Raw genomic sequence first — 14,256 nt, 5'->3', positions numbered from 1 at the left:
CCCACCTGGCTTTAGAATAGATAACCTGTTTTCTAGTAAGTTTTAAGTGTCAGACACAGCATTCATAACAACCTACTTCTGTTTGGAGCCTGCTGCCAGAAGATTAAATTCATGCGTACAATCATAACATCTAACATCATCTAACAACTAACTAACTACTAAATCCAAACTAACTAACATAACTACTAACTAATTTAACTAATAACTACTAATAACTAACAACTAACTAATCTAACATAACAACTAACATCTAACGTAAAATCTAACATCAACAGCCAGGTACGAACTCATTTAAACTTCATTATTTCTGCTCTTCATTAAGTGTTTTGTTGAAATGTAACTACCTTTGTTATTCTGTAGTTCTTTGTGTGCCAGTAATTTACTATACCAACATACTAGCATAAGTAAGCTAGCATTCAATTTAGCTTCCCACCCCTTCAAAAATACAGGCACCTACATTAACAGTTATATCTTTAGAAACGTATACGCTTTTGATTACATTTTCTGTCCTTTAACCGATTTAAAAAAACATTTTTCAGAGAATTAAAAAATCCAAAATTAAATATATGCAAATTTCTAATTATGCTAATTAGTTTGTTTTCCTGGAAGTCTATAACTATGTTTTGCTGCCTCTCCGACAAATTCTTTGTTCAACCTGCGTCGTAAGATGCAGGTCACAGCACTGCTTAAGTACTTGAGTAGTTCTCAAAGAGGCTACCCAGCTTCCGACCTCTAGGGAGGAGGTGGCTCTACAAAAAAAAATATTGTTTGCAAAGTCATTTGAAATAAGTACCACAGTCTAAGTCATTCCAGTCTTATCCCATATCTTTTTTTTACTTTGAAACCATGTCTTGTAAACATGAAATATAGAGCCTGTAATCTGTGTCAGATGACCTCGAGATCTCTCCCAAAAAACTTAAAGAGACTGATTCACAGATGTACTGGAACACAGAACTCCTATTGCAATCTGGCGCCTTGGTATCTTTGAGAGTCTGGGACACAGTCCAAAAAAACAAAAACTGGAAAAGAGGTATTATCACCCTTGCAGCAGTCAGAGGCTCTTAGGTGGTAGAAAAAGCAGAGCATGAGTTATAAAAGGTGCTTCACTCTCCAAGCAGTTAAATTGAGTACATTAAGATGCATCAGACACACAAGCAGAAGGTTGTAAAAAAGGCCCAATGTGATGCAGTAACAGCAACTCGATAAGACTTCTATCATGACACCTTTTCTCAGCGGCCAAAGGCACAGGAACAAAGGAAAAAAAACCTCCTTTTCTTTCAAACTCTGTATTTCCCACAGACAATAGAGCCTCGTATTTTAGTTCAACCCTCTGTCTGAGAAGTATCTGGGTGCTTTTTTTTTTTTTTCTTCCAAACTGCAGAATTACAGATCTTGGTGGATGAGAAGCGAGTGTACATGCAAGTGGGTTGATAGCAGTTTAAGAGTGTTAAAAAAATATATAAATAATACATATATATATAAACAGAAGAAGCAGGATTATATGCATCATCTTCTCTGGGAAAGAAAAACCAACAGAAAACACAGGGTCTGATATAAAGAACATCCATCACGGAAAGCAACAAAAAAGAACTATGAACGAGCAAGTAAAGGGAAAAGAAAGTAGGATAAAATACATATAAGAACACGGGGGAATAGACCTCCATTACCTACTACAGGGGAAAAAAGAAAGAGTGAAAGAAAAATTGTAAAATGTTCAGGTAAAACTTAAATATTTTACCCCAGCTTTTTAAGGAAGTTAGTCTCACGGAGGAAGTGGTGCAGGAGGAGAGGGGGGTTCCTCCGCTTGAAAACTAGATGGCTGAATCCAATCAAATCTGACAGAAGGGTAGAGGTCTCAAAGATAACTGGCAAAGAAAATGCTAAGTTCATGAAATCAAGATGCTAGGAGTGTCCTGACCAAGGGAAAGGCTGCAGTACGCATTAAGACCTTATTACACATTAGATGACCCACAAAAGGATGAGACTATAAATGTTTCAAACGGAGGGGGAAAAAAAAATCAATTAGAGCTTACAATCATCTGTGATATTTTTAAAAAAAAAGAAGAAAAAGGGTAAGATGCCAGGCTTCTACTGCTCAAGGAACTAGTCTTTTAAAATACTTCTTCCTCTTTCACCTGGGGAAAAAAGGAAGGCATGGTAATACTTGGTATAGTATTCACCATCTGGACTAGTAACAAATGTGCCAAAAGGCCCTTTTTATATGCAAAAGTGCTGTACAAAGCAGGAAATTTTTATCTTCCTTTGGAGAAACCAAAGCAAGAGAGGTGCAGTGACTGCAAGGAAAAACAGCAGCGGAAAACCTGGATGCAAAGGAAAGCCAAATAACCCAAATCACCTCCCACCCTGCCCGGAGAACCAGCAGCATCCAACACATAACATACTATGTTTTCTGGAACCCGATTACAACAGAACGTACTTAACAGCATACAGTAATCAATAAAAAGACTTTTTTAAAAGCTGTATCACTCTTCATTTGTTTTGTACTAATCAACCTCTTCTTCAACTCACAAATATACAGTCAATAGTCACTATGTGATATTATCTCCACATAGACGATGAGCAGCAATTCCTCAGCTTTTTCAGTAAAACCAGACTTTAGATAACCATGTATATCATCCATCTACAGATCTGAAGCATAGTCAAGTCAGTATTTCATATTCAAAAATGGCATCTGCATGCTTGCTAAAAATTAGTCTTTGCTACGATTTAAGCAAAGAGAAACTTCAGAACAGCGTTCCACTGAACGACTTCTTGTGTGCTTGCTTATATACTAGCCTGCTGGTACCAGAAAAGCAACTAACTTAAACCAGTAAGTAATTTTCATAGGATCTACAATGAAAGCATCTAGAATCCCATACGACTTAAATTTCACTGGCAATGCTTGGACACAACGTAGCTGAACATACTTAAGCAAACTACCAAAGCTTTGTCAATTAAACATTTCGGATCCAAGGATAATAAAGCAGAACCATTTCAATCATTTTCAACACAATTCTCCAGCTAAAATGTCACAGACTGGTTGCACAAATAGATTTTGAAATATTTCACTTTTCAGGAAGCGCACCTTTCAACTTCAGACAACACCCAGCATCGGCATGCCAAAAGAAAAAGGAATGCAGTCGTATGGAATCAGTTAACAATTACAGCCAATAAACAAATGGACTGCAGTGGAAGACCCACTTTAGATATTAATAAGCAGTGATTCACATGAAGCTCATGTAGCTTTCCTTACTTGCAGATGTATCATCCATACATTTAAGAGAAAGTCTAACTCATTACCATATGAACTGCTAGTTAAGGGTAGTATTTTCAGTTGTTGGAGATGCAAAAAGAAAGGTCTCAGTGTCGAAAATGTGGGACTTTTACCTAAGATCCTGATTCTAGCATACAAAGAAGAGGCAGGTCCTTGTTTAGTAAAACAGACCTAAACGCAGCATCTTGCTCCACACTCCGTACACCGTGCACACTTTTCTATTTACCCTTACATTTTTTCTACCATTTTTTTCAAAAAGAAGCCAAGTTACACCTTCTTAAGCTAAGGTACCCGTTTAAAACCGCGACTGCTGAGAAGGGTGGAAAAAATCAGACTCGCGCATTTAATCTGATTAAATGCCACCGTGCCACAATTAGATGTCACTGTATGTTCACTTTAATTCTGGAAGCACATGCAGCCGGGAAGGAAGTCACGGCACCGCGCTGCTCCAGGTGCCAGCCCGTGCGAGGCGCCCACCCGGCGCTGCAGCCAGCCCTGCCGCGCTCCCCTCGCCATGTATCCCGCCCCGGGGGACGGGCGCTCTGCCGCCCGGAGAAGTTGGAAGCTCCGTGCTCCTCCCGCCGCCGGCCAGCCGCGATCCCCGGCCAGCCGAACAATGGTAGCAGTGTTCCAGCGGGCAGATCCGCCGCGCAGCGGATCGAATCCCCTCGCCCGCCAACGGCGAACCGGCCGCCCGTCCCCGCCTCTGCCCGCCGAGCCCCGGCCAGCCCAGCGGCGCGGCGCCGGCCGACCGGGAGGGGACAGCACCGCACCTCAGCCCGTCCGCCGCCCCCGGCCCGGCCCGCCCCGCCGCTCGCACCTGGCTGCGGCTGACGTCACCCCGCCGCCCCCCGCCCGGGCCGCTGCCCGCTGACCCCACCTTCCCCGCCAGGCGACCCCGCCGCCCCCTCGCCGGGCACGGGCAGCGGGGCGAGCGGTCGGGGCGGCGAGGGGAGGGAGAGGAAAGCGCCGCGCTCCGGCGCCAACGCGGCCCCCTCCTGCTCCTGCCCCTGCCGGCGGGGGCGGCGGAGGGACGGGGCTCCGCGGCCGCGACGTGCTCCCCGCGCTCCCGCCGCCGCGCCCCCCCCCCCGCCGCACGGGCGCGGACAAAGGGGAGGGGGCCGGCACCTGGCGGGGGCCGGTCCCTTTGTGGGGCGGGCGCGCCTCGCGGCGCCGGGAAGGGGAGCGGGGGCGCGGGCTCGGTCCCGCCCCCGCGGGGGCCGCGAGGAAGGGTGCGGGGCACTTACTGGCCGGCCCGGTGCCGTGCGCTGCCTCCCCTCGCCTCGCACCTTCACGCCGCTCGCCTCAGCCCCTCCCTCCGCCTTCGCCTCGCGCTGCCCCCGCAGCCGTTGGGGCGCTGGAACTTCAAACGGCGCCTGCCATTCCGCGCGCGCCGCGGCCGGCCGGCGGCTCCGGGGGCGGAGGGAGGCGGCGGGGCGCGTGCGGCCCCGGCGGCGGCGCGGAGCTCCCCCGAAGGCTTCACAATAGGCACAGGACAGCGCGCGCGTGTGTGTGTGTGTGCGCGCCGGAGGCGGGGCCTCTCCCGGCGCGCCGAGGCGGGAGGGGGGGGGGGCGGGAGGCAGGGATGTTTACCCGGCCGTCGGCGTCGGCCCCCCCGCCCGATATTCGGGCTGGTCCATGCGCCGCCCCCCCAACCCCGCGACGTGAGGGAGGCGAGCCCACCCCACCCCGCGGGCGGCAGGTGGTACAGTCCGGCCCGCCGGCTCCCTCTCCCAGGCACGGGCGGGGCGGGGCCCGCCGTTGTGATGCGCCCGAAGCCGGCTGCTGGCGGCCAATCAGCGGGAGGGGGCGGGGCTCCCCGCGGCACAGCCCGCCTCGGGCTGAGGCGGTGGGATCTCAGGAGTAAGCGGCGGGGGCGCAGCTGGCCCGGGCGGCAGCAGCAGCCCTGCAGCGCCGGGCGCCTAGGCTGTGTGGCGGCCCGCTCCGCTGCCGCCTCTCTGCCGAAGAGATAGTTGAAGCCCTTTGTGTGCGGGAGGACGCGGGCGCCCACGAGCTGTCGCGCCCACCCGCTGTTGAACGTTTTCCCCCGCCGTTACGCGAGGCGCAGGCGGGCGTGGGACGAAACCCCAAGCGCCCGTGACAGGCCGTAAGGGAGGGGGCGCGGCGCCCGGCGCGGACGAGCGCTCGGGTTCGTGCCCCTGTCATCGGCCGGGGCGTGTTCCTCGGGAACGGGTAGCGGGAAGCTCCCTTCGCATTCGTCTCCCCGGCAAGAGTGGTGCCATGGAATTCCTCCGCCTAGGCGGTAGGACGACAGAGTCCGCGCCATGGCAACCGTGCCGCCGGACCGTCACCCCTTCGGCAGAGCCCGCCGGGCCTGGGCCCGGGCCGCGTTGCATGCTGGAGCCTGTAGTTCTGCCCGGGAGTCCTGAAAGGTTAAGCACCAACAACAGCAAAGGGAGATAACCCACCCCCTCAGACACCCTTATATCCCATATAAGTCGATAACTTATCCTTTAGAGCGTATTTTCGTTTTAATGAGCTACCTTTTAAGGTACAGCCCCACCCGCTCGTTCTGCGGGGGAAGAGACACGGCGAACTCCGCGGAACTGCCAGGACCTGCTCGTCCCGTCATCACCCGCGCCAAGATGTCGGCGGCTATCGCCGCGCTCGCCTCCTATGGCGGCTCCGACTCGGAGCCTGACTCGGAGCCCGAGTCCGAGGGCGGCTCCCAGCGCGCTGCTGTGCTCGCCAGCCGCGACGCCGTGCTGCACCTCCGGGCGCCGCCCGCTGCCCCCCCGGCCCTGGCTGTCGACGCGGCCCCGGAAGTAGCTGTGAAGGTAGGTGTCCCTCAGCCCCCGAGGGACCGGGGCCCGCCGTGTCCGCCTGCTGCTGTAGCCGCACCCTCGGCGTCTAGCGTTGGAGACAGCCTTAGGCTGCCCCGGGCCGGGGAAGTGGGGTGCAAGCGAGCGGGTGTGGGGCCGGCGGGGGGACCGTTGCCGCCGCCTGGCCTGGCCTTGCCCCGCGGTGTTTGGGACGGAGCTGGGGAGGGCGGGCGTGTGTCGGGACCTCGGCCGGTGGATCCCGCTGTGGCGATTAAGCTTCCTAAAGCGTATTATCTCCATCTCAAACCCGTCCCTTGCTTGGAGTTATTTAGATGCTCTTGTCTTCTGTTCCCCCGAGTTTTACATGGTTTTTTATGTGGTTTGCCCGAGTGATGGGGTGAAATCGATACTTGATAGGCTGAATGCAGCTGAATGCTGTTCTAAAGAGCTGCCTGAAAGCTGCTCAGTGTTTCTGTTGGTGCCCTGGTTTAAGCAGGGATAGAGTTAATTTTCTTCTTAGTAGCAGGTGCAGTGCTGTGGTTTGGATTTGGTGCAAAAATAATGTTGATAACTCTGCTGTTTTCTGTTGTGGCAGGGAAACTGAGTCTTCAGTTTCTCGGGCCCTGCCAACAAGGCGGCTGGAGGGGCACAAGAAATTGGGAGGGGACACAGCCAGGACAGCTGCCTCAAACTAGCCAAAGGGATATTCCATACCACAGAATGTCATGCTCAGTGTACCAACTGGGAGGAGTTGGCTGGGGCCTGCCAGTCAATGCTTGGGAACTCAGCAGGTGGTAAACAATTGTATTCTACACTTGGTTTGAGGGGGTTTACCCCCTTCCCTTTGGATTTTATTCCTGTCCCCATCTCCCTTCTTTTCATTATAATTGTTGTTATTATTATATTTTTATTTTACTTCAGTTATTAAATTGTTCTTATCTCAACTGTCAAATTTTACTTTTTTTCCTGATTCCACTCCTCATCCATCTGGGGAGGTGGGGAGTGAGCAAGTGGCTGTGTGGTGCTTAGTCAACAGCTGGAGTTAAACCATGACACCTGGGGAAACCTTAATTTTCCAAGTTCAGTATCATATTGGTTCACTTTTGTGATTCCAGAAAAAGGAAGAGGGAAAAGTTTTGGAACTTTGGTATAAGCAACTGATTTCTAATAAAAAAACAAGTGTCTCATCATGATGACTGTCACTGTAGTAGTGTATTGCTTCCAGTTCTGAAAAGTTTCCTACTTTGTCACAAAGAGGTGGATAGAATCTTTTAATTTGTCATTAGTTAATTCATATGCTATCACAACTGATCATATTTGCATATGTATGTTATATCGTATGTACTGATGTGCATTTTCTTATCCCTTGGTCTTAGAAATACTCCTTAAATTGCAGCTTTCGGCAGACTGTCTTGTACAGGCTTTGAAAGGAATGCTAATTAACATATGTAATATCTCTTGATTGTCATGGCAAGTGGCAAGTAGCATTCATTGGCTGTGCTCTTTACCACTCTTAAGGCTGTAGCAGTAGTTGCCATGCCAGCACAAAGGTTTATGCAGTTGCTTGGTGGCTGACATCAGGGAACCAACCTGAATTTTTTTAAAAAATAAATAATTATATTGGAGTTGTTTGACCTTGGATCCATTCCTCCATCCAGTTTGCAGTGCAGCTGCACAAATGCTGTGCCAGCACAATTAAATCAGTTAAAAGCCCAGTGCCAGAGTAGGAACAAGCACTGGAGGAAAGGGTTAGGTGTCAGTCACACATTCAGTTCAATTCAAAACTGTTCATCAGGCTCTGTCGTGAAAGGGGTAGCCACCAGTACAACTAGGACCGTCTCTGCCGCAGGTGTTCTGCTAACCAAGATAAAAAGGAAGTGAGGTTTCTGAGTATCAAGATGTTCAATTAAAATGTTGTCTATCATTTTTATTTGAGATCATAGATGAGATGCATATAAATGAAAGAATCAATGCCTTCAAGCTGAGGCTTTCTGAATACACAGCATAATGGAGCTTCTTTTAGCACCATAACTTTCTTTGAGGAGTAATAGATCGTTTCCTTGTAGAGTGATGTCAGGCTTTCTTTCCAGACTTTCATGGTTCAGGAAAGAAGTGCTGGTCTCATAGACAACATGCTCTCAACACCTTCCATGTCTAAAAATGATAGCATCCCACCAATCAGGAGTGAAAGCTTGCCAGTCACCCCCTCAGGAATTCACCTGGATTCTTTGGGATTGGAAAGTACTTGCTGAACAAATGTGAAAGACATGAAGTTTGAGTGTAGGTCACAAGAATTCTTTTAAGTATGGAGCTGGAAAAACAGCCAGTTGACTGAGGAGGAAAGCAGAGTTACAGTTCATTGGTATCACTTCACTTGTGCAAATGTTGTTTTGACATGAATAATGATCAAGTATTCTTAAGTGCATGGATATGTATTACACAAGGGACCAGGAATGGGTAAGAAAAGATGGTGCTAAGAAGGAAGGCTAGAAGGGTTAGTCATACAATAAATATAAATGACAGCTGTACACAAGTGCATTTTTGGCAGTTGAGAATGTAAATCTTAACGGGTTGGTGTTCTGCATCCTAGTTCTAATCACTGTACCCATTTTGATTCAGAATTTTGCCCTCTTAACTTGCACAGACATTAGACTTGTGTGTACTTTAAAGAGGAGTATGTTCCTCTCTCTTTATTAATAAGGCATAATTGTTAGCACACTCAGCTACAGCATTTGGTTTTCCTGTTGTTACTTAAATTAGCATATAAACTGTAGCCCTAAGATGTTACTCCAAGATGTATTTCTTTATTCTACAGAAATCTGCAGAGTCCTTGCCTCAAAGTACATCATAGATATATAAAAATGTAGTTCGGTGAAAATATTTTTTTCTGTTACTGGAAACAGTATTAATGATTTATAACTGTGTTTTAAAAGTTTGAGGGGATGACTTTTGTTACAGTCTGCTTGTTAAAATAAGGCCTCTTGCTGATCTTCATGTTAAACTACTCATAATAAATAACATTGAGTTATAATTATTGGTTACTTTAATCCAGTAATACTTCTACTTTAATTTAAAATTGGAAAGCCAATTAGATGAAAGTGCGTGTTTCTACTGATTTTAGCAACAGAGGAAGAAGGTATGCACTTCAAGTCCCTTCATCCAGAAAAGGATACATTATAGCTGCAAAAAGCAAGGCAGAAGGGCTGAAGAAGGGTTCTGCTTCAGTTGAAGGATTATTGAGAAGGCTAAAACTGAAAAAGAGATGGCTGAGGTGAAGAGTAATGACAGAGATCTACAAAAATCGTTAAATGGCATGGAGAGGGGGTTGAATACTTACTGCTTCTTCCAGTACAGCAACTATAAGCTAACTAGTAGGAGTTGGGTTCAAAACAAACAGAAGGATATAGTTCTTCACACAACATGTATTAGGGCTGTTCCCATGCCAATAAGTATTGTGTATGCAAGAGGTTTACACTGTTACAAGGAGAGTCTGGACAAGTACTTGGAAGAGATCCATTGAAAGAAGAGGTGTCAGAAAATACACAGATTGCTTCAAGCTCAACAAGTTTTCTGACCTGAAAATATTTAGCTGTTGGGAGAGTGCAGAAGTAGTATCATGTACACTTGCCCTGCTCTTAGTCTCCCCTAGGTGTCAAGTTATTGTAAGGCCGATGTTTTCTTTTGTGGAGAGAGTTAATAAAGGTATTTTCTTACTCCAAATACATCATCAGTTAGCAAGTAAACAGGACAGTGTTGTTGATAGAGGCTGTTCTGCAAAGAGAAGGGAGCCTGCTTGCCAACAGAGAAAATGTCTTCCCTCCAGCAGTGGTCATTGTGAGGGGCAGGACATATGGAATAGTTTTGTGGTGTCCTCAATGCTTGCACCATGAGAGTGGAGGTTCAGTACTTGTTTATCCCATTGTGAGTGGACTTTCATTCTGAGAAAAGTCAGGTCCTGTGAATTCTGCAAGAATTTGTCAATTCATTGACTTGTTGACGTAGATGTGAGTATTCTCAGCTTCCTGCTGGTAGTTGTGTTTTCTGTATGAAAAAATAAAGTCCTGTTCTCTTTTTTATCGTTAAGATACAGTAGGTTCATCTACTCATGGCAGAAGCAGATCTTTGTGAAGCATAACTTGCCCATCCCAGCTGACTCTGGTAACTGCACTGGCTAAGCCCACACCATCCTGGTGCTTTGATACTGGTTTTCTATGGATGTTTTTGCCTTAATCAGCTTCATGGTGAGATTTAAGGTAGTTAAAATCAATAGTAGTTACAACCCTTTTGCCTCTATAATGTTTCCTATGAGCTATACATGTGGCTTCCAGAGAAAGGGAGGGTTATCTCCCTTCTTCCCTCCCATACAGGAACACCAGTGCTTTTTGCTCCTAGTCAGACCTCGTGCAGGGAGGGGCTCTTATCTGTTGCTCCAGCCTGCTTTAAGAAGAAATAGAGCCCACCTGGAGTAAGCCTTAGGCCTTTCTGCTCTGTAAGAGCATCTTGCTGCAGGATGGGTAGCTCCAGGACAGTTGTTGACTGTGGTTATTTTGGGGTGTGAACCTATGGAGAACCTGAGGCACTAGGTATGGATTGGTCATAGAGATCTCCTCCCCAGCATGGCAGTGCCTGTGGTACTGGGCTAGGCAGTCTCTTCTATCTCTTACACTCTTAAACAAGTCTGTTTTGTGAACTGATTAACTGTGGCTAATGCAGTGAGAAGAAACCCAGAATATATTTAATAATGGAAGTCTGATGATCTAGAGCTCCTTTGTAATTAGCTATTCAGAAACTGGCTAAGTAAGGTGTGTTTGTTAGCGGTGGCTTTTATGTGTGGAGTGAACTAGGCTACTTAAGAACATAAACTGAAAAAGTCAAATACAGACACTCAGTTTACTTGGTCCTTAACACCAGTGCATTATGAATGTTTGTTCAGTGTTTTAGTAATGCTGGCTTTACTTTGAAAGTAGAGGCCAGCATGTGTTTGAAGTCCTCCAACAATAGTGGTTTCACTCTAAGCCTCTTAGTTTAGAATTCTTTCTAAGTTATATTCTGCTAGATGTTGCCAAAATCAATTGCAATTAATTTTCCTATGGCTTCTGTTGATATGAAAAAAAATCACTCTTAGGATTGCTCACAAAGTATTTACCTTCGCTATTGAATTAAAAATGCTGAAGGAAATTCAGGAAATTGCACATTCTGAAGAAATCACTTTCACAGGAAATGTTGCATCTTTTGCTTTTGGAGAGAACATTTACTGTTTGATCTCCGTCAGTTCAGGGTGAGACTTGGATGGGAGCAGATTTTACAGTATTTGTCTACAATGTCTAGTTCAGTGGTTTTGAGGAGAGGATACTCAACTATTGGATTGAAATCAACTAGGCTGGCCTGGCCCAGTGCAGGAGCTGGATGGTTTGTGTTGCTTTTAATGTGGGAAGGGGTTGGAAGTCTTGGGTCTGCTATGTTGAATCTAGTTTACCTTTGGCACTATGCAGGTATCCAGAAAAATATTACTTCAGGGGAAGAAATAGACCTCAGTCATATTTCTTAATGTTCTTGAAAACCCGATGCCTTCCCAGCTATGGAGAGAGGAAAGATAGAAAGTCAGTGTGTGACCAGTCTGTAGCGGTGATGTGAGTGGGGATTAGTGACTCAGGAGGTCTCATTTATTAGGAATGTTTTGGCTTATTTTAATATGGTGGGGGTTCCTGCTTTCTTTGGCACAAAATATCTTATATAGATGTTTAGAAGTTGTCATCCTACAAGATGCTGGGAATCTAGCCTGGTTACACAAAAAGCATTTAACAGATGCTTTTCTTGGTAGTTTATTTTTATTTTATTAAAGTTAGTGGGATGGACATTTACTTTTAAGAGTGTATAAATGGGTAGAATGACTAAAAGCTGATAACAACCAAATCTTAATGTTGTGACTTCATTGTAAATGCCATTTAACTCATGGTAATAAATCTGAAAATCTTTAGAATGAGACAATACTCTGTATTTGACAGCCCAAGTGCTTTATGCAAGAATTGGTAACTGACAAATTGCTTAAGCCTCTGTGACTCACGGGATGGGGTCTTAATTTACCACATTTTAATTTAATGGATAATTAAAACTAATTAAATCTTATGCAAAGCAGCCTGCCCTTTTTAGCTATTTGGCTAATCAGTAATTAATTTACCTGGGGAGAAGGGAACATTGTAGGCTTATTATCTAAATGTCCAGAAAAAAACCACCACATAGACACCACGACTCTTTACTTGCATGATACGATAATGGAAAATGCTGACCTTTGGTTTGTTCTAACAAACTTCATGTTTAGACAAACACATGAGATTCAACTGTCAGACTCTGCTTCTAAATGCATAAATGGCTCTCATTAAACCTACAGGTAGCCACATATTAGCACAGTGGGGTTTACAGAATTTGGCTGAAATTTTAAGATATTGTGGATGAAAAGGATTATGAGTTGCCTTAATATAAGCAATGTTGTATTCTTTTCAAGGAACAGAATTAGCATCCAGTGTTGCAGTCCATACTGCAGCTTGTTTCTTTTATTTAAGGCTTTGCCTTGATGCCTATTACAGGGATTTGGCCTGTGCTTTATTTAAAAATGGTTTTGTCTTGCATATATATATAAAAAAAACTTCTAGCAAGCTTTTTTTCAGATTTTAATTACTGAATTATTTTACATTTATAAATCAAGTACTTTTCATTAATAACAGTTTTGGTTTGTGGCGTTCAGGTAGGGTTTTTCCAAAGAAAACCAGGACTGGTTCATATTTAAGGAGTCAGAAGAAGGAAAGCTAATCTGATTTACTGTATTTATAGTCTGAAATCCCTTCTATTTCCTGTGCTCTTTCCTGTGCTGACTTTTAACTGGCTGAAGGGCCTTTATGGTAGGGCTGAAGGAGCACACCCTGGTAGGAGCTAGATATTCTGTGATCTCTGGGGAGTTATAGTGAAGCACCTGCTTGTCTACACTTAGCTTGAAAAGCTTCTTTCTGTCTCAAGGTAGATTACTTAGGAAATGCTAATATTCCAGAGTACAGCCCTGAGTGCCACTTCCCTGTGATAATGTGATACTGTCTTGTAGGATGAGAGAGGCAAAAGGAGAGCATTTAAGTGTCAAAGAACTTTTTTATCTAATCAAATCATATCTAAACTGTAAATCAATCTGATGCTGCAAGTAAGTAGATATCACATCTATTTAAAAAACAAGCAAAAAACCCCAACCAACTCACCAAGTATTTTGGTGCTAAGATATCATCTGCTTCTTTTTTTGCCTTGCATCAAGAGTGGTACCTGCTTCTGTCCGGACACTCATTTAACCAATCTGTTTCAGTGGATCTGTGAACTGAGCAATTTCAGTGTTTGGCTGTCCTTATTTCTACTGAGTTGTATAATCTCAGCCTTTTTTTTAGGCTGAATTAGATGGTTCCATTTTTCTATACAGAGCATATTATATTAGCTCTCTGATTGTTCTTGATTTTCTCTTTTGGACCCTTTTCAGCAGCATGTATCTTACCTGATATGTGATGCCCAGTGTGGCCACTGTATTTCAGTTGGGTGCTTGTTACCAGGGCTGAGAAAAGCAGAGATGACATGTAGAGCTGAAGTTTGCAATTCCATGGTATTATGTCTTCCAAGAAAACCATATTCAGTAAAACATAACTTCCTAAAACCTTGATCCTTTTTTCCAAGTTATATAGGGTGTATGACCTTTAATGATACTACAGCATGCCATAAAGCCCATATTTATCGTTTCCAAGTTGCAGCAAACACAAGCTGCTTCTCTATCAGTCCTACAGCTGAAATTTTAGCTTTCTCCAGAAGAACACTGTATCGTTTTTAAATTGACAGCTTCTTGACCCCCCTTTTTATGATTCCTGTGCCTTTGTGACTGGGAAGTGACCTAGGGTAATGCTTAGTCCATCATTCAATTCACAGATGCCCTTCTCTTTCAGAGTGGCTACTGATAGTCTTCCATCCCGCAGTGCTGCTTGTGTCACACTTGGGACATAAGCTACATGATGAATGTTCACCTTAGGCTTTTAGATAAATCAAGACATGTCATGTGTGATCAAAGGAAAAACTACAGCACAGCAGAGGGACGTGATCCCTTAGATTACCTTATCTCAGTCACAGCTCTGCCAGACTGCTGCTCCTGTGATCCCTTCTCTGTTCACTGTAGGTATAGCA

General features: G+C 45.4%; 2 protein-coding genes across 3 annotated transcripts in view; one reads left to right on the top strand and one right to left on the bottom strand.

The window, feature by feature from the left end:
• The window catches only part of WASF1 (WASP family member 1), a 101,761-nt gene extending 96,240 nt beyond the window's left edge, over window positions 1–5,521 (bottom strand). The window contains exon 1 of one of the 2 annotated variants that reach the window (XM_080388183.1): window positions 4,522–5,521. The gene's annotated coding sequence lies outside the window, so the exon portion shown is untranslated. The remainder of the gene's footprint in view (window positions 1–4,521) is intronic. The other variant, XM_080388188.1, reaches the window with a different exon arrangement.
• A 132-nt stretch (window positions 5,522–5,653) lies between these two features.
• Window positions 5,654–14,256, top strand: part of CDC40 (cell division cycle 40) — a 40,667-nt gene continuing 32,064 nt past the window's right edge. Inside the window, exon 1 of the mRNA XM_080388174.1 lies at window positions 5,654–6,072. Coding sequence (XP_080244300.1) covers window positions 5,770–6,072 — 303 coding nt within the window. The 5' untranslated portion in view covers window positions 5,654–5,769. The remainder of the gene's footprint in view (window positions 6,073–14,256) is intronic.

The sequence above is a fragment of the Falco punctatus genome (genome assembly GCF_963210335.1).
Source record: "Falco punctatus genome assembly, chromosome: 5".
NCBI lineage: Eukaryota > Metazoa > Chordata > Aves > Falconiformes > Falconidae > Falco > Falco punctatus.
Note: the sequence above shows the minus strand (reverse complement) of the source record. Positions and strands in the feature narration are given on the sequence as shown.